Raw genomic sequence first — 25,401 nt, 5'->3', positions numbered from 1 at the left:
TTTTCAGCCAGGAGCCGTGATGAGCTTTGGGGTTCAGGAGTAGCCTGGGGTGAGGTTCCATGGTTGCGGCCTCTCCCTTGCTCTGGATCTTCTTCCCTGGAGTGGACAGAGCTGAGCCAAGCCCAGCTTCAGGCCTCCCAGCCTCAGCATTAAGGTCCCTGTTGCTCTCAAGCCAGGAACCACAAGGCTTCGTGAGTCTCTTGTGTGCCCTGACTTCCTTCTTGTGAAGAGTAGCTGGAAAGGCAAATTCCTACTCTGTAAGATGAGGTGCTTTGAAAAAGAAAGACAATATATTCTAATGTATTGTTCTCTCCATTTTAACATAGTTGTTGTGCTGGGTGAGGGTACAACTCACAAGTGACAGGCCTGTCCTCTGGCTGGGGACACTGTGCTACCTGGGAAGCAGAATCACAGAATCATGGAACAGGCCCCACATCGGGTCCCACTCCTGGCCCTGCACAGGACAGCCTCTGAAATCACACCCCAGCATTGTCTAGAGTTTTGACACTGGAAAGAACAGCACAAAACACACTAACACTTCTTGATTTTGTAGCTCAAATAGCAGTGGCCCAGTTGTTAGAAGAGCAGATTTTTAGGTGGAGCAGAGAGATGTTGCAGGTGAGCAGGGCTCTCTCTTTTGCTAGTGTTAAAAGAAATCAGAGGGGACTCTCTTTCTTTGACCTACAGAAAAGCTGGAGCCTATAGGAAAACTAATATTTATTATTTCTTCTGTAAAATGCTGTAGTGTCTCCATCTAAGGTCACTGAAATCTGTTTTGAAGCTGTTTTAGTCGATGTGAATTATAAATTCTAGGATTATTTTTATGTTCAATGCCCAACCTAAAATCTCAGTATTGAAAATTCTCTTTAAATAATCAGCTAATTATTTTTCCACATGAAAATGTGGAGGGTTTGCACTAAGAGCCCCTTTCAGCCTGTGGAAAGCTGGGAGTTTGGAGATGTTAAGAAGTTTTATGGTGTACAGTTGTTGCAGGAGAATGTTAGTCTTGAAATTTCCTCTCTCCAATCTACAAAGTCTCTGTAGCTCTCCAGTCACCTCCAGAGAACTGTGGTGTGAGGTTTTGGGAAGCACCTGGCAAACAAAGCATTTGAAGCTCTCACCCTGCAAGTGTGAGGACTTAAGGGAGATGTTTCACCTACTCTGTGTCCCTGTCAAGCACTGTCAGGTCCTAGCAGTTATTTTGGGTGAGACAGGAATTGGGAGGGTTGTGGCTTTGTCTTCCTCCTCTCTGGCCCCCTCACCCTCAGGAGAGTGGGTTGGAGGTGTTTTTGGGAACACCCTGCTTTGTCCAGACTGTAGATGTGGAGAACAGATGTGGTGACACCAGAGCTGTCCCCTGGGCTAATGAGCTGCCTAAGGAGTTACTGCTCCCCCCATCCTTGGTGGTTTTGTGTTGGCCTTTTTACTTGCTCCCTTGACATCTGCTGTCTGCTGAGCCAAAAATAATTGGGAACTCCCTCAAAGTAAAGAAAAGAGCTGAGAGATTCTCTGCATTCCTTGCAGCCTGGGAGGAAGTGTGGTGGTGGCTGCTTTTCTGTGGGCATTTAGCAAAGCATTTCCCTGCCTGAAATAACCAAAACAGGTCTTACATCAAGATGTGTTCTGTGCTGGTTCCTCGTGTGTGCCTGCTGCAGGAGTGTTGGGTTCAGTAAGAGATGATTCCCTTACCTGTGCTTGCTTCCCATCACATGAGGAGAAGCCAAAGTTCACAGAAGAGCCAATGCAGTTTTTGGGATGGTTTCATGCTGTGGCAGCCCAAAAGTTGCAGATGTTGAAGTGTTTTTACTGTAACTGTGCATCTCCGGGAGATGTCACTTGGCCACAACAGCATCTGTGGAACATCAGATATCTTGTTAGCTGGCTCAGTAAGGGATCAGAAATTGGAAGGTGTCTTTTTGCAATCTTGCAGCTGGTGTACCTGGCGCCACATAGGTGTCAGCCTCCTCTCTGCTTTCTTTGTTGTTTTTTTGGGGTGGATGTTTCTATTTTTACCTGGAACCAAGTCAGGTGCTCAGGTCAGACTCAGCCGTGTTGGTGCTCACAGGCTGCAGCTGTGCTGGTGGCAGGAGTGTCAGAGCAGTGGAATCACAGCCTGCCAGCCCTGGGAAAGGGGTGCTGAGCATCCAGAGGTGGCACAGCACAGCTGCTGCACCTCTGTGGGGCGGACAGAATATATCTGTGGTGTCTGAGAAGGTGGTTTGGGGAAGAACATTTGCCTCAAGTGCATTCTCCTTTCCTCAGTTACCACCATTATCCTGCTGGTGTTTTGGGCTGTTCCACAGAGGATTCCAAGTTCTTTCCTCTGTGGAGTTTTCGTAGTTTGATGGTGTGTGAGGGTAGAATTCTAGTTTTATCTCACTAGCTGAGAAGTTGGTTTGAAAAGCTGAGCCAGCAAATACTACCTCAATAGTGGTACAAATGAAGTATTTTAAATACAATTTTCTTGGTGCTGACTCCAAGTATAAAATAACTTTCAGCTGACCAGAGACAAGTACTTTAGTTCCACTCTTTCCTCAGCAGTGTTTGCTTCTCCACCCCTTGTGTAACCACTCAGTCCCAGATGATATCTTGGCAGCTCTGTGCAGATGATGCAGACAGGGATGGAGTTGTCCCTGTTGCTGTTTGTGACAGCAGATCATTATTGAATTTTATTTAGCAATTTACACCTGCCAATTAGGATCTTGAGTGTCCTCATCTGATGAGCATCTGGGTTTCAGAGGCAACTTCCCTGGGGAGGTCTGGGACTTTTGGGTAGCACCCACATGTGACAAGGGGAAAAGATAGGAGGAATGAAGATTTTGTATCCTTATCACTGTGACCTGTTTGGTATTGCATTTATTTGCCTGATTTCCAAAGCAGAATGGGAGAGAGCCATGCTGTGCTCCATATACACTCCTAAAACAAGGATAAATTTAAATGGGCAGGATGGAAACATGAGACACACCTTTCATTGCTGCTGGGGCTGGGGATTAAAGTCTGGCTTTGAAAGAGTGACTAAGGCTGCCTTGGCAGTGTTCTGTAGGGGTGATGATGCAAAGTGAATAGCAGTGGCTCAGGTTTGGTGTGGGGAATGAGGGATGGGGATGGATGAACTGCACAGCACCAAGAAGAGTGAAATTATGGAGTCAATCCATGGGATAAAATGAGGCCATGTCTTGTGTTCTTTGTCTTGCAGTACTTCACTGGTCTAGAGTGTGGACACAAATTCTGCATGCAGTGCTGGAGTGAATATTTAACTACCAAAATAATGGAGGAAGGCATGGGACAGGTAAAATCTCAATTAACCTCATGACTTATTTCTGGAAATTCTGTGTATTGGAGAGACAGGGGAGAGTTTCTCTGCTAAAGTTTAAAAAAACCCAAAAGAACAACAGAGAAAACCCAAACCCAAAGGTCTGGGGGCTGCAGGCTCTGCTAAGATGAATCTGGAGAGAATTCAGTGGAGTTGGTGCAGGCATTTGGGCTGGGGAAGGAGGAACCAGTGGCACACCTGGGAGAGGCACAACACTCCTTTGGCTATGGATTGTAGTGAAGTCTGTTGCCTTGGAATTCCTTGTGATGCAAAATCAGGATGACCACTGTCCCTCCTATGACCTTTTTGTGTTTTTCAGACCATTTCATGCCCTGCCCATGGCTGTGATATCTTAGTGGACGACAATACAGTTATGTAAGTAATGCTTGGCTTTGCTCTCTCTTTCCATTGTGTTACTCACGTTCTATTCAGATCTATTCAAATGCTTCTAACAAACTGCACAGAAGCTTGCAGGCAGCAGAGGAGTCTGTCTTGCACTGTCTGTTTTGATACCAGACTGTTTCTTCCTGTTTCGGTGTAAAAACCCCATGTGACAGCACTGGGAGGAAGGACTCCCTGACCAGTTTGGTCAGTGTGACACCAGGGTTTCCAAACCCTGTTTTACTGCTTTGTGCATTTTGTTTCCTTTGATTTACGTAGGAATTTAGGACTTCTGCCCAGGTCAACCCACTGGTTCTCCAAGCCCTATAGCTGTAGTTAATAGGTGAGTCAGAGGACAGGAGTCCTAAGGGCTGATGCAGGATGTGTTTTTTGCCCTCTGATAGGAGGCTGTTGACCCTCAAACACATGATTTGATTAAGGTGATGTGTCATCCTGTGTCCTTGGAATTATTAAGTTGTCCAGCTGTAGAATGACTGTTAGTTCATGGTGAAGCAGTGAATTCCATGAGCATCCTTCTCTTTTATACTGGGGGAGGTTGTTGCATGAGCAATATCCTTCATAATGTTGAACTTCGTTCAAGTTCATTTTAATTCTTCTTGCTAAAACATCTCAATAGAGGCTTATTCTTATTATTTCCTTTCTGAAGCCTGACTCACTCATTGATATTAATTTGGTGTTTTTAATTATCATTTGCTTTCAGAGTAGTGATTTTCCCAATTTTGGCTCTTGGTTACTCATGGAGTGTAGGCTGGATGGAAGTGGAAGTAGCTGAAATGCTTTCCTGCCCTGTTGAGGGGTGGTTTGTAGAGCACAGTGGGTGGAAACTGAGCTGAAGTTGGCATATCTTGAGTAACTTTATTGAGATTTTTGTTTACCAGAGGTTGAACTTCAATTTGTGGAGTCAAACACTCTCAGCAGGACTTTTTTGAGTGTTTTCTTGATTGCAACAGTTGGAATGAGCTGTTCAAACAGTGCATGTGAAATTGAGTAGCTGGAAGCATTGGAGGTGGCAGTGGGAGCAGCAGCAAGGAAAGGTTGGAGAAAAGGAGGGCAGTCCTGTGGGATTCCCCTAGCTGGGTGCTAATGCAAACAATTCCCATTTGTCTGAGTAAAACTAGAAACTGTTTCTAGTGGTAAAAGCCCACCTTTCCCTGATCTTACTTGGATTTCTGTGAGCAGGAAGGTGCATTTTTTGAGAAAACTCTTTCCTTTAAAAGTCAATGTAGACAACTGTGGCAATCTTAGGATATGTCAATATATATGGCAAAAAATGTAAATTATTTCAACTGGAACTGCACCCACCTCTGTGTTTTTAATTATTACTTTTTAGGTCCTTTCCTGTTTACAAAGTCTCCAGCTCTCAATTTCCAAGGGATATGAGCACAAAATTAATATGATTTATGGGGTGTGGGCATGGGTTTCACCTCTTAATTTGTCTTGTTTCATTTATGATTTGCCAAAAGACAGTAACATTCAAATCAAAATTCTTGAAGATCTTGACCTGGTGATGTTGATTGGGGCAGTCAAAGCATGTTGATAAGCAAAAAACCAGTGGATTATGTGCTCTGGTTAGTCATGGCATGACTATTAATTTAAATTCCAGTGCCTGATATATTGTTATAATACAGTACATTTTCAAGGTGATATTTAGTATGCCTTGAAACCCATGTATGGAGTAAAAAAAAAGATATTTATAATTAATACTAAATTCAGATTGTTTTCTCATTCTTCAGTAAGTTGCAAAGTTTGACTCCAGAATTGCAGGAGATGCTTTGTCAGCTGATTTGTTTTATTTTAGCCCTGGGAATTGAGCTGCCACGTGCTGTGATTTATGTAATAACCAGCATGTGCTTGGGAGAGGAGCTCCCCAGCTGCCCAGGGCTGGGATTTGTGCACATCCCATGGGCACACACTGCTCCTCAGGGAGTGTTGTAAGGATAACATGCAGGAGTACCCTTAGTTTTGGCTGCAGCTGGAAAAGAAAATCCTTTAATTCCAATATTTACCCATGGTGTGGCCTGTATAAAGCTGTATTCCACAGCAGGATTTAAAGCAGGAATGCCACAAAGGGTGTGTCAGTGCAGCTTTATATTTAGATATATTGGGAAGACACTTCAGTCATAGCTAAAAGACGTTTTTAGAAGCACTCAGCAATCCATGTTTAAGTTATTTTGGATGCATTTAGGCTGGGCAGTCTGCAAATGGGTGTGCCCAGGAGAAAAGTGGTCACCATGCTTGTTAAGGGTTCCCATCAGTCAGTTTCCCTCTGCTCTCCCAGTTCCAAACAGACTGGAATTAATTTAAAGTCTGTGTTGTGTACATCCCTAGTGATGTTGAATTCAAATCAACTTTGTTTTTATGGTAAATAGATTGAAACACCATTAATTTTTAAGCTGAAGCTGTAGCATTCCACTGAAACCCAGCTAACAGGAGGCTTCCCAAAGTTATTAGCCACACAAGGGTTGTTCTGGAGCTTTTAAAAGGGATTTGCCACAAAATGTGCCTGTTCTGTGTAAGTGAACTGATTAAATTACTTGCTTTGTTTCTTGGGCTCTTAAGGGAAGTGTTTTTAAATAAAAATCCTCACACCAAGAGGTTCAGTTCTTTTGAACTATGTGAGCTTTCTGTTTCTGAAACTAATATATTTATATATATATTTATACATTGAATAGAATGAATGTAGTTTTCATAATAATAAATGATCTAACAAATAAATAGAGAACAGGTAAGTACAAAAAGTACCTGCAAGTGTAGAAGGATGAATCAAACTTGTTTGTCTTAACTTACTGGCAGTATATGGAAAAAACAAGATTTCTGCTACAATTTTTCTGTTTCTTCCCTTCCCACAGGCGTCTGATCACAGATTCCAAGGTTAAATTAAAGTACCAGCATTTAATAACCAATAGTTTTGTAGAGGTGAGTTTTTATTTGAATTTTTTTAATGGCTTGTAGGTTTTGTCTCACACATGTACCCAGGCAGAGGCTGGAGGCTTGTTTAGAATTCAGAGCAAGTTTTTTGCATAGTCTCTAATCGAATGTGAATGCAGGGGTTGGTTTATGGTCCTTTGCATTACAGGGACAATTGTAGGAAAATACTAAAAAAACTTTAGGACAAAAGACCTAAAAGAGAATGTAAGAGCTATTGCTTAATATTTGAGTTCTGAGAAGCAGAATTACGTAGTTGTAATAGTTACATAATAGTTATATAATATTTATTACTCTTGAATGTTACCTGAGATACTTCACATTGAAAGCCAGGAAATGCTGTAAACAAGAACATGCCTTAAACATTTTGCCAGTTGAAGTAAAACTGCAAAAGTGCTTTAGCAAAATTCTAATACTTCTATAGCCTCAAAATAAAGTTGGAGAAAGGTGCTTTGCAAGATGTTTGCACTGTCCCAGTTCCCAGTTGTGTGGGTTCAGCTGTCCTGTAGAGCCTGGGGAGGAAGTTGTTACAGGATCAAGCTTTCATTCCTTGCCAGAAGTGATGGGTGCAGTGGGTTTGGTTTTTATTTCTTAGCTGTTTGCAGCCACAACAAAGGGATGCAGGGCAGGAGCTGTCCTTGAGCACACCCTTCCTCTGTGATGTGGGATGTGTGCTTTGTTTGCAGTGTAATCGACTGTTAAAGTGGTGTCCTGCCCCTGACTGCCACCACGTCGTTAAAGTCCAATACCCGGATGCTAAACCCGTGCGCTGCAAATGTGGGCGTCAGTTCTGGTAAGAGCCAGCAAGGAAAAGATGCTGATACTGCTTTGTACTCACTGCTCTAGAAGTGTGTCAGCGTGTGTTCATGGAGTCCCAGGCTGCCTTGGCTTGGGGGGGACCTTAAAGGTGATCCAGTTCCATCCCCTGCCATGAGCAACTGTCCAGAATAGAAATTAACGTTTTAGTTTCACAAAATAATAGAATCATGGAATGGTTTGGTTGGGAAGGGGCCTTACAGATCATCTTGTTCCACCCTCCTTCCACCTTCCACTCTCCCAGGCTGCTCCAAGCCCCATCCAGCCTGGCCCTGGACACTTTCAGGGATAGGGTGACTTCTCTATAAACCAGTTTCAGTGTCTCATTCAACTCTCACAGGAAAGAATTTCTCCCTAACAATCCCATCTAACTCTGTCCTCTGGCAGTGGGAATCCATTCCCCCTTGTTCTGTCACTTGTTTTGAAGTGGCCCTTAAGGGATTTCAGGATTCAAGGGGAGAGTGTGTTGAGTTTCCTTAGGACTGACTTCGAACAACCCAGAAGAAAACTTACACTGTTTAATTACAAGTACAATCATTTGCCCTGTTTTCTTAATTTCCCTTTCTTTCCCTTACAGCTTTAACTGTGGTGAAAACTGGCATGATCCTGTTAAATGCAAGGTGAGTACATCAAGGTTCTTGTCTAAATCTGTGTTTTGAAAAAGTTTAAAATAAATTTATGTTAAAGAATTAGCAACCGAGCCCAAGTTTTTATGGCTGTCCATAGAATCAGAGATGGTCCTGAGCTGGAAGGGACCCCCAGGGATCATTGAGCCCAGTTGTTGTATCCACCAGGGAGCAGAGTAGCTCACCTGTTTAAATCACAGGGTGAGAACCAGCAGTGAAATCCTATTGGATACCTTCACTGCTGCCTCACAGTTGCACCTTGTGAGGGAACAGTGCCTCATCCAGGTGGGAATTGTCTGGAAGAGGAGGTTGTTAGACCTGTGACCCCCTGCAGAGGAGTGAAGGTGCTTTTTGGACAAGGAGCATCCCTGTATTAGTTGTTCCTCTGGGTATTTGATGCTTTGTTAGGCGTTGTCTGTTGTACTGGAGGAACTAAGTTGGTTTTGCTGGTTTGGGTTGGAAGGGACTTTAGAGATTATCTAGTCCCACACCCTGCCATGGGCTGGGATAGTTTCCACTAGCCCAGATTGCTCCAAGTACTGTCCTTGAACACTTCCAGGGATGAGGCAGGCACAATTAGTCACCCCAAAGCCAAAATGTCCTCATTATTTAAGAGTCCAACACGAAGTTTGTGTTGATTAAGAGCTGCAAACTCGTTGCAGGAATGTTTGTGCTGGGTGTTGGTGCTTGCTGGATCAAGATGGAACTGCAGGAACTGTCTGCCACTAAATTAGTGGCTGTTTGCACAGTTTTCCAGCACCAGCTCTCTCCTGTTCCCATGTGGATGGGTATACCTTTCCTTAATGTGAGCAGGTGTCTTGGGAACATTTACAGTTCCTCCAGCTAGATTTAACACTCTTCTTCCATCTCTTTTCTGACAGTGGTTAAAGAAATGGATTAAGAAGTGTGATGATGACAGTGAAACCTCCAATTGGATTGCAGCCAACACAAAGGTGAGAGGTTTTCTCATTATATAGAGATTTTATACAGATTTGTCAGGTGAAAAGGACATCAATCTAATTCCTTGCACTAGGATTGCTTTTTCTGTTCCATGCTAAGAGCAAGCCTTAAAATCCACAGTACACTGACGTGCTCTTGTGTGAAGAGCGAACAGGTGTTAATGCCTGGAATCAGGTGAGTTTCTTCAAGTTCAGTGAAGGAAAGTGCTTGGAAGAAACAGTTAATTGGAGATCCAAAGGAAACTCAAGATGTAAGTCTTTGGGTTCCTGTCTGGCACTGGTGGCTTCCCTAAGCAAATCCATGGCTCATTCCATGTGTGGAACATGTTACCACCACCCGTGGCTCTGTTTGGCTGGGATCATTTACATCTGCCTTCAATTCCCTGCGACTGGCCTCCGGAGGAGCCTTCATTTCTGCTGGGCAGCATTCCAAGTGGAGACTGGCAGAACAGCTGTCTGGAATTTCATTATGTAAAGGTCTTCCATCTACTTAGCCCAACTTTGCCTGAAACTTTAGCATTTGATCATTTTGGGACAAATTAAAACCAAGATAGTCGTGGTGGCAAGGACACAAAAGCAGCAGATCCCATGGGGGTGAGGAGGAGGCCTGGAGCTCCCAGCTGAAGGAGGAAGGTGGGGAGGGAGTGAGGAAATGGCTGCTTTGTTTTCTTAGCTCTTTTGTGTAAGTGGTTAATGGCATTGTTTGCAGCAGCCTGCCTGGTTTTCATCGAGCTGGAATGTTGTGTTATGGTGGCAGAGAAGCTCCTGCTGTGCAGCTCAGATCAGGCTGGAGTGGGCCCTGCTTGGAGCTCACAGAGTCACCAAAGGGAGTTTGGCTTTGTCTCAGTGTGTTCCAGAGTGGCTCGGGGACTCATCCAGTTTTGTCTGGAGTTTGCTGGGTCTTCAGGGACTGCTCCTATTAAACCTGAGGAAGAGCAGCAAATAGGTTGGAAAAGGCAGAGTGTAAGCACTGCTAGCCTTGGGTCTCACATATTTGGGACACTGGAACAGCAACAGCCCTGCTTTGCCTGTTAAAGTCCTCAGGAGGCTGATCTTGGGGTTTGCCATCTTCTACCTGTCCCTGCCTTGGGAATAAGATTTTTGGGGGTGGGAACACCCATCTGATGGGTTGCATCTGGCACCAGCTCTGCTTCTTCATTGGTACCTCTAGTCTGGTGCGAGCAGCAGAGCTGTCCTTGGACATCACTGTCTAAGCTACTTCCTCTCGTACTGTCCCAGACATTCCTACATGGGAATACTTAGGAGCCCGGGCTGCAGCAAGGAGAAAAAATTGCCACTAGGATAATTATTCCAGATATTTGAGCAAGCCAACAGTCCTGGGGTCTTACAGCATCCATCCCCATTGAATTAGCTGAAGGACAATATGGCATTCTTCTCTCTGAGCTGATGCTAGATTCAATTGAGGGGAAAGTTGGGAGGAAGAGTACCACTCTCATGCTGATCTCTGCCTTGGGGAAGGTGGGAATCTCCAGCTTTGGCCTCTGGGATGTGTGTCCTGGGAGCTTTGCAGCCTCTGGAGAGCCAGGTCAGCCTGGGATTGTGGGGCTGCATCCAACTCCTGCCTCAGTTCCCTGCTGATCCCTGACCAGAGGCATGAAGAAACCCAAGTGCTGTCTGGGTGTGGGGCTGTAGGGACAGACTGGGATGGGAACTCTGCAGTTGGAGCGTGTATCCATCCCTCCTTTCTCTCTGTACCATTCCTAGCAGGAAAGCAGGGCAGACGTGTTTGGTAAAGCACAACTTGTGCCTCCACTGTTGGCTTCACAGCCTAAATTCTGTGTTGAACTTCATTTTGAAGAACCTAGAAAGGAATCAGGTACCATCAGATGCAAAAATCCCCGTTATCAGTGGGAACAGCGCTCCAAGGAATTCAGTTGTGACTACGCTCTCCGTTGCTGTTTCTGGCTTTTGGAAAGCGCTTTCTGGAGCCATCCAGGCGTGAGCCCTGTCCCATGTGGGCTGCTCTCAGGGAAGGAGACTTACCAAGATGAAGGTGTAAAAACGAAATACCAATCCTCTGGAACGCAGGCTTGAAATCTGGATAATCCTTTGCAACGGGAGAATGTGAGATACATTTGTTCCGGCTTGTCCTGAGAGATGGAGTTGGAAAGGAAGATTAGGCAATTGTGTGAGAGAACAGAAGAGTGAAACCCAGCTGAATTGGGTTCTGTTTCCAAACTGAAATGATGTGATGCATTTTTTGATGAATTATGTAGAGTGGTCTGAATGGAAAACGAGGAGATTTGAGTAGTGAGTTCTGTGGTTTCTGATATGATTTTTTTTATTCTTTTGCATTCATTTACTTGCACTTAGGAGACCTAAATTCCTTCTACAAAAGATACAGCCCTTGCAGCAGAATGTGTCAGAGTAGATGGCTTTTTTTCCTAAAATAAGCTACTTTCACATGAGTTCAGCTTAACTAGATTAATTTAAAGTTGAGATAAGGCAATACAAGTTCTTTATCAAGACCATAATTCTCAGTCTTCTTGAGGAACTGGGTTGAATAGTCCAGGGATTTGCACATTTCTTCCTTTTTCAGTTTGTTTGACAAACTTGATTCTTCCTCTCTTGAGTTAAACTCTGCAGGTTTTGGGTATTTGGGAATAAAGGAACCACAGAGATCCATTACTTTTGTCAAGTGGACATCCAAAGGAGTGAAAAATAGAGAAAACTTGTATTTGTGCATTTATTTTGGGCTCTTGAAGTGTATCAAGACTATCTGAAATTGGTCTAAAAGGAGGAGGGGAAACCTCTTTGGAACCTGAGTGTGATTTTAATCTCTGCCTCTTGGAATAACAAAGGGAAAAGAAGAAAGGTGGTGACAGTGCTGGCCTTCACACAAGGCACTGCTTTTTATTGTGGAGCTTAAATTGATGTTAATGAAAGTTGTTCATCTGGTACTAAAAAAGCCCCAGCCTTGCTTCTTTGGCTTTTGGCACATCCCCATCCTTCCCTTGCAGATCAGACAGAGCATGAAGGGCTGATGGATAAACCAGTCACATTTTCTTCTCCAAAAGAACCATTGGCTGTTTTTCTCCTGTGCACGAGATAAAATGGCATGAGCCCACATCTCTCCTTTTTCAGATCACTTTTTAATGGCTTAACGTATCCTCTCTGTATTTTCTGGAGATCCTGCATTTGTTCTAATGCGTGGAAATTCTGGCAGGACACGGAATCCTCCTGGGCACCAGCACCAAACTGTGTTCCTTCATTTCCCACCATGCCAGAGCCGTGAGCTGTGTTTTTCTAAAGGTGCCCAAACACCATCTCCCTTTCTCAGATGAACTGGTGTTTAAAATCTGTTTTGAAAAGTTTTGCTTTGTGACTCTAGGGGTTAGAACAGTGTACTGTTTTGTGCTAGCCATAATTAAATTTTTGGGTTTTGTTGAACTTCATTAAGAAATCCCTGTGGTTTTGATGTTTCTTGTTATAGGACGGGCTAGGGGTGAAGGTGTTGCTGTGAATGTGGTTGTGGGAGGCTGATGTCCATCAGTTCCTCTGGGAGTTCTGGAAAGGACTAATCTCTTTCACTTGCCCTGAAATAAGAAGCATGTTTCTATTTAGCTTCCTTTTCATAAAAGAGCAGCTGAGGTTTATGGTGCTTTATGTATGCATGGACTTTTACAATAAAATCAGGATTGTTGCCTTTGCCAGGTTTGCCCAGGCTTTTGTTTGCAAGCCCAGTACGGAATTGTTTGGAGTGGAACAATGTTAATGAGGTCACTTCTGTGTTGTGCTGTGACTGATAATGTGCACAATAATCTGCAGGTTTAGTAACTTGATTTGCTGCCTGTTGGGTTGTTGCATAGCTGTAATTCTCAGGGAGATCTTCCTTCCCTATCCTCATTTATCTATAAATCTCTCCCTCTTGTTCTGTTGGTGACTTGATTAGTTAATACTTATTTTTCTACTGTTGTCCAGCAATTCTTTAGTATGTGCTTTTCATGGCTTTAATTTAAAAAAATATTTAATATTACAGTTTTACACAGCTTTAGCAATTTTCACAGATACTGCATCACCTCTTCCTTGTGCTTTACTAGACAGGAGCATAAAGATGTGGAAAGGATGGCATTCCCTGTGAGAAAAGGGCTGTAATGAGATTGTAGAACCATGGAATGGTTTGGGTTGGAAGGACCTTAAATCAAGTTCCACCCTTGCCATGGGCAGGGACCCCTGTGCCAGGCTGCTCCAAGCCCCATCCAGCCTGGCCTTGGACACTGCCAGGGATGCAGGGGCAGCCACAGCTTCTGTGGGCAACCTGTGCCAGGGCCTGCCCACCCTCCCAGGGAAGAATTTCTTCCAATATCCCATCTAACCCTGGAGTCTGGCAGTAGGAAACCATTCCCTCCTGTCCAAAGTCCCTCTCCAGGCTCTCCTGGAGCCCTTAGAGGCACTGGAAGGGTCTTTTTGTCCTCGTTTGCATTCCAGAGCTGAAAGGCCTGAGCACTGTGGACACACTGGAAAGCTTGGTCCCACCTGAAAGACAGGAGGGCCGAATTTCCATGCTCCTGATAGAGCCTTGCTGGGTGTGAGATGGCCCCACATCCCTGTGCTCTGGATGTGTGCTTGTGGCACCTCTCCAGCTTGGCTGGTCGCCTGGGACCTGTTCTCCCTGTCACAGCTGTAGGATTTTGCTCAGCAGGAGGGATCACGGCTGCTGTGTGGATTAGCTGCACCTCCCACGCGTGATGTGGGCACCTGATGGGAGGAGATGTGTCTGCAAGAACTGCACAGCTCCACAACCTCCTCTGGCTGTGTGCCCCAGCGTCATCGTGGTGGGACAGGGCCACTGTTTGTGCTGAGAGCCACCCTGGCTGAGGAGCAGACCGAGCAGGGATCTGACCAAGCAGGATATTGCTGGCATAAACCTAAATTTGAGTCTTGACTTGTTGGTGCAGGATTGGAAGAGGGAGGAGTGCTCCCTGGAAAAGGGAAATAGACGCTGCACTGAGTGCTCTGCTTGAAGGAGGGACCATTTTTGACTTTGAAGTTCACAGAACTGCACTGGCTAACTGGGAACAAGCTTCCCTGGCTGAGTATCCATCCTGTGGACAGTTCTAGGGAACATCTTGGTGTTGTGCCCTTGAGGGGACCAGCACAGGAGCTACTGTGCTGCACTTACTCTGTAGTACAGTTACTGAGTCGGAAGAATAAACACAGGAGACTGGGAAAGAGGCAGGTCTGGAAAATCCCTCTTCAGTGCTTGGTTGCTGCTTGATCCCATTGGTTTGATGTGCAAATTCTCCCGATGGTGACAATACAAACTGGCAAACTCGTATAAAATGCAGTAATAGTTGGAGCACTCAGAGTGGGTGTACAAGAACCTGTTGGATTGTGTATGCAGTTCTGGAGTGATTGTGCATGTTGGTTTCTTCCTTTACTGAGAGTTTATCTGAATGCCATGGTAGGAACTGTTTGCTGTGGTTAGCAAAGACATGCTCCAAACTAGGGAGGGGATTTCACATGCTTCTGACCCAAAAGCTGCAGCTGATTTTACAGGTGTGTGTATCACTGGTTTGGATATGTTTGTTATTGTATTGTGTTTAAAAACTGACTCGTGCAGTAACCCATGAAGGCTGGTGTGTTTGTAGGGTGAGCTGGATGAGGAGCTGATTCAGCCTAAAATGGTTTTGGTTTTATTTATGCAGTATTTTTCTTTGTATTTGCTGTTTTGTTGATTTGTTAATTTCTAAGCTCATGGAGACCGTGATATTGGTGTTATATTCCCCAGATATTTCCCTGTGCAGAGCCTGCCCTTTGAGATACTCACATTTGTCAAAAGCCTTACTCCTGGAAGGGAAACCCCATGTGAGCTTTTATGGAAAAGTCTTCAGTGAAGTGTCACATGAAGGGAAAAAAGTGACCTGATGGGAAACACGGAAACACCTCAGGAAGAGAAGTGTCTTTTTAGCTGACAGCAGCTTCTTTGAAGCATGTTAGAGTCTTGCTGCATGTTTTCAGCTCCTTTCTGGATGGCATGTTTCGGCTGCAGGTGTCTCGGATTGGTAACAGCGTGATTCCGGCTTGGTCTCAGTCCCAGAGTGGACCAGACACTTGGTGGTGAGGAAAGCCACATGCTTCCCAGGCTCTTAGAGACCACCCCTCTGCTGGGACTTTGGGGAAGGTCATGAAGTGACTCGCTCAGTGTCCCTCTGTGAGAGCAGCATAGATAAAATATGTTATTCCTTAAGTTTTTTCTATCTAACTGCTCCGGGTTTGGAAGTATTTTATGGCCTGACTGAAGAGGATCTTGATGTCCAAAGGGAAGAATTAAATCATGTATTTCACTTGACGTGCTCTGTCTGACTGCCATGGGAACCTTTCCAAGTTCTCCAGGCTGTTGGGGTTCCATGCTTGCCCTGCTAACGGTGCTCTCTGTCCTGTGGACAGGAATGCCCAAAATGCCACGTCACCATCGAGAAGGACGGGGGCTGCAACCACATGGTCTGTCGGAACCAGAACTGCAAGGCGGAGTTCTGCTGGGTGTGTCTGGGCCCCTGGGAGCCCCACGGATCTGCCTGGTGAGTTCGGGAGCGTGCCTTGCTGGAAGGCGAGGAGGTCGTGGTGCAAGCGGCACGGATTTGGACTGAAATCTGTGGAATCGGTGTCCCTGTTACAGGTACAACTGTAATCGCTACAATGAGGATGATGCAAAGGCAGCAAGGGATGCACAGGAGGTGAGTCCATAACCTTTGGTGATGAGGGAGATCATCGGCCCTGTGATGTGCTTTCTGTAAACCTACACATCTGCTCTGAAGGAATTCACGGATTCGGGCACAAATCCAAAGGACAGTTAAGTCTTTTGACTTTTAAGATAGGGATGGCTTTGCCTGCTATGTGCTACCTTTGTACATCCATAGCACACAAGTGGAACCATGCCCATGGTGTTACTTTTTTACAGCTGGTCTGTCAGTGGAGAAAATAAGACTGTGTATTGAGTCATCTTGGTTCTCTTGTGCTATTTAGCACACGGTGCCTTTCCCCTGCTTTATAATCAACCTGAGATTGCCCTTTTAGCACAAGCACAGTAATTAGAATTCCTTATTAGCAAAAAAAACCCAACAAAACATCATCTTTTGTCATGACAGTGGAAACATTTGAGTGCTGTTCCTTGAGTCGAGAGGCTGAAATACAAAAGTGATGAGGCTTGAGCAGTGTGATTGTAATTGCTTCCAAGGTTGGCAGTGAGGATGTTAGAGCTGTGCTGGGAAGTGCCCAGGGTGCTTCCCAGGGTTAGCGGGGCCGTACGGAGCCGTCTGCCCAACATGATGGGAGAGGAGCCTCCTTTGCAAAGGAAGCTCGTTCTCTGGATCAGGAAGAACCTTGTGAAGGGTTTACTTACTTCTCTTGCAGCCATTACTTTGTTTTAACTATTTGTTTTCTTTCTCCCTAATGGGAATTAACACAGCGATCCCGAGCAGCCCTGCAGAGGTACCTGTTCTACTGCAACCGCTACATGAACCACATGCAGAGCCTGCGCTTCGAGCACAAGCTCTATGCTCAGGTGAAGCAGAAGATGGAGGAGATGCAGCAGCACAACATGTCATGGATCGAGGTGCAGTTCCTGAAGAAAGCAGTCGACGTCCTCTGCCAGTGTCGTGCCACACTCATGTACACTTACGTCTTTGCCTTCTACCTCAAAAAGAATAATCAGTCCATTATCTTTGAGGTAGGAGAAAATGGGGTTATCAGGAATTCAGATTGCAAAACTGAGGAAATAAGATTTAATGCTCGGGGGCCTCTAGTCCTCACTTTTGCCCAGTTTAGTCTGGTTTAATATTCTGTTGTGCAAAAGTTAGAGGCTCTCTAGGCACTGTGTAGGATCGTGTGCTGCAGGAGTCACAGAATCACAAAGCTGTGGCTGCCCCATCCCTGGAAGTGTTCAAGGCTTTGTTGAATGGGGCTTGGAGCTGCCTGGTCTAGTGGAAGGTGGCCCATGGCAGTGGATGCGTTTCAGTGTCCCTTCCCACCCAAAATCAGTCTGGGATTCCATGATATCTAATACTTTTTTATTTTGCTACTGATTCCAGTTGTGCTGAAATAAAAACCTCCCCCTTTCCTTTGCTCCCCCTCAAACACTATTTTTCTTTTGTCTTTACAGAATAACCAAGCAGACTTAGAGAATGCTACAGAGGTGCTTTCTGGGTACCTGGAGCGAGATATATCCCAAGATTCGCTGCAAGACATAAAGCAGAAAGTACAGGATAAGTACAGGTTTGTGTTGGAATACTTCTTTCTCTCAAAGCAGCTGAGTGTTGCCATGCCCTGTGTCAGGTAGTGACCTGAGCACTTGGCAAGATACAGTTTCTCCAGAGCCACATCCTTGGGAAGCTGTTTGCTCTTGGCTTTGTGCCACCCATTGTGATGAGCCAGTCCCTGGATATCTGAGAACAGCAGTGCAGCCCTGAGCCAGCCCCGAATCCTCCCGGTGAAGCTCTCACACAGATGCTGGCAGTGTGTTTTTGTGTCCCTGCTGGGACCAGCTCTCAGGGGAGGTGACAGCCTGTGGGGAGAGGCTCCCAGCTCTGCCTTCCATCTGCTCTCAGAGCAGGAGCTGGAAGATCCAGCCCTGGAATGGAAGAAGTCCTGTGTCCAGAAGTAGTGGCTCTCAGTACACTGCTGTTCCTGCACAGAAGGAGCGTGTGGGAATGGCCAGCACCAGAACGGGATCTGCAGAGTGAGGGCCAAAGAACAAGGAGTGACTTTGTTGTTCCAAGCTGCCAGCTTTGGCCTGGGATGAGCTGCCAGCAGAGAGCAATTGGCTCTTTTAATTGTCTGCTGGGTCCATTTGTGCAAAACGTGGGTGTAGGAAAGCTGTCCCAGAGGAAGAGGGAGAGAGCAGCCTGCCCAGCTGGGGAGGGGAGCAGGGGACTGGGGTCCAGGTGACACAGATGAACAGTGCTTTGTTCAGTCCCAGGGGAATAATTTCAGCACAGTGGAAAAGTACAAAGCTGAAAATGTGGATGACTCACAGGATTAGGGCTTGCATTTCTGAGGCATTTTGCCAAAATCACTGAATTTGTTATGCCTGGTTTAGGGGAAAGAAAATATCCAGAGCAGGGTGATCTGTAGGACTCAATGGACTGTGGGGCGTGGCAGGAGCTGTTAAGATTTGGTGCCTTATCCTGCCCAACTTTGGCAGCACAGCTGGGCCTGGACAAGATTTTCCTGACCTTCTTTTTGAAGACATTTTGTAATTTACCCTTTAAGGCCACCATTAATTTGGTATTTCAGATGAAGTTGCTTGTTTACTTCAGTCCTGTGAACCTGGATGCTTTTGTAGGGGTGAAATTACAACTAATATATTCGGAATTGCTTGGAAACAGTATCCCAAATCTTCCTTCACGTTTCTGGGAAGTAACAATACACATCTGTCAAGCCCGTGCAGGTCCCTGATTAACCAGTTCAGTCATGTCTTAATTATGTCCTGCACAGTGCCCTTTGATGCAAGACTGGGAGCAGGATGTCATCAGGTGGATTTAAAGAGCTCTGGGAAGCTGCAGGAACTGCCCTCCAGGCTGGTTTAGTTTCAGCTGTTTGGATCTCTTTGCTTGCAAAGACATAGCTAGAAAACAGGATTAAGCCCCCCACACCCATCCAGCAGAAAAATAACTGAAGTTTGGAAAGCAGAGACCGCGTGTTTGCCATCACATGCTCCTGAAAATCAATGGGACTTTGTGTACAGGGGTTTCTCTTGCACCAGCTGACAGCAGTGATGGGAGCCACAGCTGCTCTGATGGATAAATCAGTCACTCTGATAAGGTCCTGAGCAGTAGGTGAGGAATTCCTGCCAGGTGCTAGTGTGTGCTGTGGTCAGGGATAGCTTCCCACTGGGAGGTTTCTCCTGAGGGATGTGTGACCACTGCCAAGCAAGCTGGGTTCCCAGCAGCCAGAGCCTCTCAGATGCTTAGTTAGAGTTTGCTCTTGGAAACTGAATTCACTCAATGTTTCTGTGCTTTTTTGTCTTCTAACACACCCAAAATGACCATGATATCCTTTGCTGTGTTCTGTGATACCCCTTTTCCTCAGGATCAGTGATCCTGGGAGGACTCTTGGATCAGTTTTATGTGCAGCATTTTTCAGTCAGCTTGGGTGGGAATACTCCATGGGTGTAGTGTCCCTCTGAGAGCCACATGTTGGGATGTGAGGTGAAACCTGCTCTCCAGCCAGACCAGTAACCCTTTGGACTGCTTCCATCTCCATCTAAAACTGTGTCAGTGCTCCTGAGGTTTTCATCACGGACTGGTTTGGGTTGGAAGGGATCTTAAAGTCAATCTTTGCTCCACCTCCTGCCATGGGCAGGGACACTTTCCTCTAGACTAGGTGGCCCAACCCCACCTGGCCTTGAACATCTCCAGCTAGTTTTTCCCAGCTAACACATGGCTTTTTGTTGTCCAGATGCGACTTAGAGCAGGCACCCACCCACGTTTGAGGAGAGCTGATGCCATTCCATATGTCTCCACTAACCTGTGCTCAGACTTCTTCAAGCCACAGCTGCTGCTTCCTCCTCTTTCAGTTATTCCTGGAGGTTTCTCAGCTGTAGAGGCTCTGGGGATACTTTTGCCTGAAAAACTCTGAATTTGCACACTGGTTTTCCAGCCAGGGACCTGGAGCTGAGTGACTGGAGCAATGAAAGTCTTAATTAGCACTGTTAACAGGCTGTAAATACAAACTCCCTTCTTGGGGGATCACCTCTTTGGGAAGTGAGGAATGTTGTAGGGTTGGAAACTCGGTGCCAGGGATGCTCCATGATTCCTGATGTGCATTTTCCATGCTGTCCCTGTCCCCTGCAGATACTGCGAGAGCCGGCGGAGGGTTTTGTTGCAGCACGTGCATGAAGGCTACGAGAAGGACCTGTGGGAGTACATCGAGGACTGAGCCCGGCCTGCAGCAATGAACTCTGAACCCTTTCCCATCCTAGAGTGCTCATGCAATTCCAATAAAACCCACCCAGGGCGCTGCTCTGCCTCTTACACCGCTGGTCTGTAGTACTGGGATTCTGTTTTGTTAACAGAAAAATTAAGTAAATTATATTGTAATAAAAAAAAAAAGGTAGATAAACCATTGTACAACAGTATTCTAGGCGGCCAAGAGTGTGACAGACGCACTAAAAAACCCTCCAACTTTAACTTGTAACGTAGCTTCATCCTCCAAGCCGACTCCTTTTTCTTTTCTCTCTTTCTTTTCCTGTGTGTAGTACAGATGAAACTTAAACCAGTTTCTTGACACTGCTTTACATGTCCAAACCAGCCATTTTGATGGACTTTGGTAAGGGGGGGTGGCTCTCCCACCCCCCTCCTCCTCTCTGCTACCCAAATACACGGATGAATGTGGATTGGCTCATTGTAAAGAGGATTTTTGGGGAGGGAAGGAGGGGGGTACACAGCAAGGAAAAAAAACCCCAACCTTTGTATATGACTTTTAAAACAAAAAGAGGACAACACAGTATTTTTCAAAGTTGTATATAGCGCATATGCATGGACAAAGAGCAAGCGTGGCACGTGTTTGCATAATGTTTAATTACAAAAAAATATTTATTCTTTAAAAATCTTCAAGATTATGTCTATTTGCTGTGCATTTTCTTTCAGTTTGATTCTTTTGTTTGGTTTTGTTTTTTTTTTTTCCCTGGGCTGGGGTGGGGGAAGCGTGTGCTGGTGTAGTGAATATATCTATATATATATATTTTAATTTTTTTTCCTTTTGAAAGGCTTTTCCAGAGCAGTTGGGTTTCTCCTCTTCCTGCAGTTCCTTCCTGTCCAGGGCCTCCCCCAGGTCTGTGTGTGTATCCATTGCTGGCGACGGACGCGGCCCCTCGCAGCTCCTGGAGCTCTGGTTCAGGATGCCTTGCCTTTTTCTTGGTTTGTTTTTTGCCCCAGATCTTTACCTGCCCAAATCCAGCTCTCTGTTCCCACTGGTGCACGCAGGACACGTGCTGTGATCCCAGAGGAGGCGTGTGAGTGTGCGTGTGTGTGTTTGTGTGTGTTTAGAGGTTTGTTTTGGATCCCAAGGCAGGACAAGGAGGGGTGTTTTGCACCACTTCTCCAAAGATTTCCTGCAGGATTTCGGCTGTGGATCTCCTCTCCCTCCACCTTTCATCTGTCAAATGGACCCTTTCTTGCTGTTTTAATTTTCACTTCATTATAACGAGTCGTAACATTGAAAAGGAAAGCTGATGGAATTGTCTTTGTGTTTGTTTTGGGCTCAATCATTGGGCGTCCTGTCCTGGCAACTATTTAACACTCCATCTAGTGCAGTAGAAGCTGAAATCAGCGGAGTATTTTTCAATTAAAAGGGGAAAGAACTAATGAGTTTAGCTATTGAGTCCATTTTTATGATTTCTGTAACAAGAGCTATGTTAAAGTAAACAATTGGTGGTGGTTTTATTAAATTTACTCCTGTATAGGAATTCCTCCTGTGGTATTTTTCGCCAGGCAAGTGTCCTCCAAGCCTCCTGCCGCTCTGCCAGCTTCCAGGGGATGGAAGTTGTGAAGGGATCAGATAAAAAAGGCAGATCCCAGGCAGGGCTGTAACACGGGATGCTGTTTCCAGCTGGCAGTGGGGTCACTTTGGCTCCCTCGCTGCTCCTACCGCTGTTCCACGGACGTGGTTTTGTCCCTGTATACCTGCTTTTCCCTTTATTTGCCCTGGAAATCAAACGTGAGAGAGTGCAGCCGGTTTCGCGGTGGTTTTCCTGGAGCTGCTGGAGGGGTGGGATGGCGCAGAGCTGCGTGGGAGCGGCCCTGCCCGATCCATCCCTGCCATTCCCGCTGGGAATTCTCCGGTGAAACTGGAAGCTGGAGCGTGGTGGGCTGGGCAGGTGGAAGCACAGAGGCGTTGGGTTTTCACTCCGTGTTCCCCAAAGGATGCGGGCACTCCTCTCCAAAGGAATCCCGGTCTGAGGGCTCCTGTGGGCAAACCCAACAATGACCGAGCCCTGTTCTGTGGGAGAAACTGCTGCAGTTCCTTTCCTCCGGGTTTCAGGCGCTCGCAGGTGAATTACGTGGCTGGCGGGACACCGTGGAAATATAAAGGAAAATAAACAAAATCCGCCATCCCAGCCCCCCTCCCTGCTGCTACTGTGGGGCGGGGAGGCAGCGCTCAGAGCTTCCCGGGCTAGCCCTCCTCACTGCCTCATTTCCCTCTGCACCGCGGAGTTCACAATAAAACCTTCGAAAAGCCGGACATTTTATTATTTCTGTGTTTTTTCGGGTGTTTTTCAGGTTAAACGGGGTCGGGGGGGGTTGTCCGGAGTCCTGCCGCCACCACCACCTTCCCGCCATGCCCCGCGCGCCATGGCCGCGCCGGAAGTGGCGGCGGTCGCCATGGCAACCCCGGCCCGCCGCGGCCATGGCGGAGCCGCAGGACACCGCGGTGAGGGCAGAGAGGCGCCCGGGCTGAGGGGCGGAGAGGGACCGGAGGGGCGAGGGACGGGAGGGAAGGGGAAGGGAGGGGAAGTGAGGGGCGGCGGCGGCGGGAAATTCTTTTGAAGAGCGAGTTTTTAATCAGCACACTTGGTATGGAAAACGTGAGGGAAATTCAGCCTTTGCTGAGGTAATCAACGTGAATTATCGATTAGTACGTGCTGGAACAGGGGAAGAGTCATGGAGATGGGGAAGGGGCTGCAGCACAAGGAGTGGCTGAGGAGGTTGGGGGTGTGTAGCCTGGAGAAGGCTCCAGAGTCACCTCAGAGCCCCTTCCAGGGCCTGGAGAGCTGGAGAGGGACTGGGGACACAGGGAATGGCTCCCACTGCCAGAGGGCAGGGATGGATGGGATATTGGGAATTGGGAATTGTTCCCTGTGAGGGTGGGCAGGCCCTGGCACAGCTGTGGCTGCCCCTGGATCCCTGAAGTGCCCAAGGCCAGGCTGGACAGGGCTTGGAGCACCCTGGGATGGTGGAAGGTGTCCCTGCCCATGGCAGGGCCCGAACGAAATGATCTTTAAGGTCCCTTCCAACCCAACCCATTCCATAATTCCGTAGTTTTTTGGGATGCAGGGTGGTTGCTGTGGAGCCCTGCAGGGATCAGTGCCAGGCCTGGGTTGTTCAGTGTACTTAGAAATGATCCGGACAAAAGGATGGGGAGAAAGTTACTCAGGTGAGGACGAAATAGGAGAAACTCCAGGAATGTCGTAGCAGAGTGAAAACACTGAGAATGATGGGTGTGCAGATTAAAAAAAAAATTGCAATATGTAAAAAAATGAGGTGTTTGTGCTGGTTATTCCTCCTGAGGATGGAGGGCTCGGAGTTAGGTAATTCCATGAATATAGCAGCTCAGTTTTTCACAATAGGAATCAGAAAAGTCAATAAAATTTTAGAAACTGTTAAGAAATGAAAAATTAAACAGTAGAAAAAAAAAAAAAAGGAAGAGCTTTTCTTGGATTATTTTTCATGTCTCAGCCTCTCTTATTTGCCCCATCTCCAAGAAAAAAGATTCAACTAGAAAATGTTCCCAAAGAATTGCAAGGAACAAAGATTGACTGAATCTCTGACTTCGAAAATTATTTATTAAGGAGAGGGGAAGTGACACAAGTGTGTAATATCCTGTGTTGTGTCTTCCCATAAAGCAGAGTGAAAAATAAAAATACTTTCCTGTGTAAACCCATGTCTCTTCTGTGAAGGTTTGATGGATGCAAAGTAAAAAATTATATAAAATTAATGTATTTTCCATGGACTGGGAGCTCTGGACAGTGTTTGCTGGGGGAGGTTCCGTGCCCTCCATGTCATGGGACATCCCTGTGCTCAATCCTGCGGACTCAGATGGTTCCCCAGGAACAGCTTTGCCCTAATTGACTTCATCAATGTTTTATGATAAATGCCTCTGACTTATTTTCTGTGTGATCTGTAATTAGGTGCTTAAATGTGCTGTTTTTTTTGGAGGGTAAAGATCACTTCCCAGGATGCAGGTGATCAGAAGTGACCCCATGAACAGGGATGTGTTGCACAATGAGGGTGTTTATTTAATCGAGCTGTGCAACAGAAATCTCTGCCTTGCTTGGCAGGGCAGAGTTTGTCCAGCAGCAATGCTGCTATTTTTATGCCCTCCTTTGGGATTTGCCAGTTGTCCTTTCTGATTATTTTCTGGAACAGAGCTTCCAGAAACCTTGCCTGGTATATTTACTACTCCTGGTTTCTGTCTTTTCAGGTTTCTTCATTGCCAGCGGCTACAGAGCCAACAAAACCCCGTCCTAAAAAAGGTTTGTTTGAAGATCTGATTGTGTTGCTTGGGCAGGTTGGTTTTAAGGTTTTTTCTATAGTGTTTGCAGCTGTCTAGGAGGAAATAAATGTCCTCTGGGAAAAGAGGAGGCTGTCTAGACTGTAATTTGCTGAGTACCAGTATTTTTCCAGGGTCTCTCTGAGCTCAGTGCTGTTCCTGGCTGACTTACCATAGCCACAGCCTATATCATGTTTGCTTATAATCTGTGAGATTGTTTATTTTATTGTGTACTTACTTATGGGGCGGTTAATGAGTTTGATACTCATTTATTCTCTCAAATAATAACAGGTTTGTTTTGGGTTTTTCAGAATGATGTCTTGCTCTGGAAATAATCTTGGGAAGCAAACATTGTGTCTTGTGGGGTTTTTTTACATTTTATGTTCCAATTTTTGAAGTAAAAGTGATATAACATCAGGCAGGTTGTGAGTTTAATTACCTTTGCTTTGCTTTTGTTTGTTGGTTTTTTGTTTTTTTTTAATAATGAAAATGTGTTAATTCACTCTGTGCAAATTGTTGGTTTGAAGTTCTGGTTCAATCTGAGCTGGAAGAGGTACAATTTCTGTTGTTGGTTCAAAATGTTTGACCAAATCCTGCTGTGTTTTGAGGTATCTGATAAATCCTTCAGCCTCTCCTTTTCTGCTTTCCCTCATTCTTGAGGCAGGACTTGTCCTGACACACACAATGAGTGTTCCCTTCTCTGTGGCACTGCTCCCCTTCCAGCAGACGTGGTCACTGCAGAGCTTTTGTGCCTACCTGAGCTGAGCTTTTGGGATGGTTTTTGATAGATAATCCTTTCTTGAGTGCTCAGAGGGCCTGATCAATTCAGATTCTAATTATTTACTCCCAGTGCCAGAAGCAATCCTCCTTTTCCCTTGCCTTTGCATTGGGGGAACCTCAGCTGGTGAGCACAGTCCTTTGGCCACTTTCTGCCCTGATGTGCCTGTCAGAGTATTCCTTTGGATGGCAGTGAAAAGGAGTTTGATTGGCAGCTGGGCATGCAATGACACTCTGCCTAACTGGGTTCTTTGTCATGCATGTAGGCTTTGGGAAGCTGGAAAAGTCACTTTGCTTTTAGGGAGCTCAGAGCAACCTCTCATAGTCCCAATTCCTGGTAGGAGAATTCCAG

The 25,401-nt window shown here is 45.9% G+C and overlaps 2 protein-coding genes across 4 annotated transcripts in view; both read left to right on the top strand.

Moving 5' to 3' along the window:
- Positions 1–21,468, top strand: part of ARIH1 (ariadne RBR E3 ubiquitin protein ligase 1) — a 49,920-nt gene extending 28,452 nt beyond the window's left edge. Inside the window, exons 4-14 of the mRNA XM_030281578.4 lie at positions 3,197–3,289; positions 3,633–3,688; positions 6,565–6,631; positions 7,327–7,433; positions 8,034–8,076; positions 8,964–9,035; positions 15,453–15,583; positions 15,682–15,739; positions 16,471–16,731; positions 17,164–17,276; positions 19,856–21,468. Coding sequence (XP_030137438.1) covers positions 3,197–3,289; positions 3,633–3,688; positions 6,565–6,631; positions 7,327–7,433; positions 8,034–8,076; positions 8,964–9,035; positions 15,453–15,583; positions 15,682–15,739; positions 16,471–16,731; positions 17,164–17,276; positions 19,856–19,940 — 1,086 coding nt within the window. The 3' untranslated portion in view covers positions 19,941–21,468. The remainder of the gene's footprint in view (positions 1–3,196; positions 3,290–3,632; positions 3,689–6,564; positions 6,632–7,326; positions 7,434–8,033; positions 8,077–8,963; positions 9,036–15,452; positions 15,584–15,681; positions 15,740–16,470; positions 16,732–17,163; positions 17,277–19,855) is intronic.
- Positions 21,469–22,343: 875 nt separating this feature from the next.
- The window catches only part of BBS4 (Bardet-Biedl syndrome 4), a 36,420-nt gene continuing 33,362 nt past the window's right edge, over positions 22,344–25,401 (top strand). For 2 of the 3 annotated variants that reach the window (XM_030281573.4, XM_030281572.4), the window contains exon 1: positions 24,081–24,255. In XM_030281573.4, the coding sequence (XP_030137433.4) occupies positions 24,096–24,255 (160 nt within the window). In that variant the 5' untranslated portion in view covers positions 24,081–24,095. Of the gene's footprint in view, positions 22,434–24,080; positions 24,256–25,401 lie in introns of those variants that run through there. The other variant, XM_002193025.6, reaches the window with a different exon arrangement.

The sequence above is a fragment of the Taeniopygia guttata genome, chromosome 10 (assembly GCF_048771995.1).
Source record: "Taeniopygia guttata chromosome 10, bTaeGut7.mat, whole genome shotgun sequence".
Classification (NCBI taxonomy): Eukaryota; Metazoa; Chordata; class Aves; order Passeriformes; family Estrildidae; genus Taeniopygia; species Taeniopygia guttata.
The sequence above is the reverse complement of the archived record's forward strand: the minus strand, read 5'-3'. Positions and strand labels throughout refer to the sequence as shown.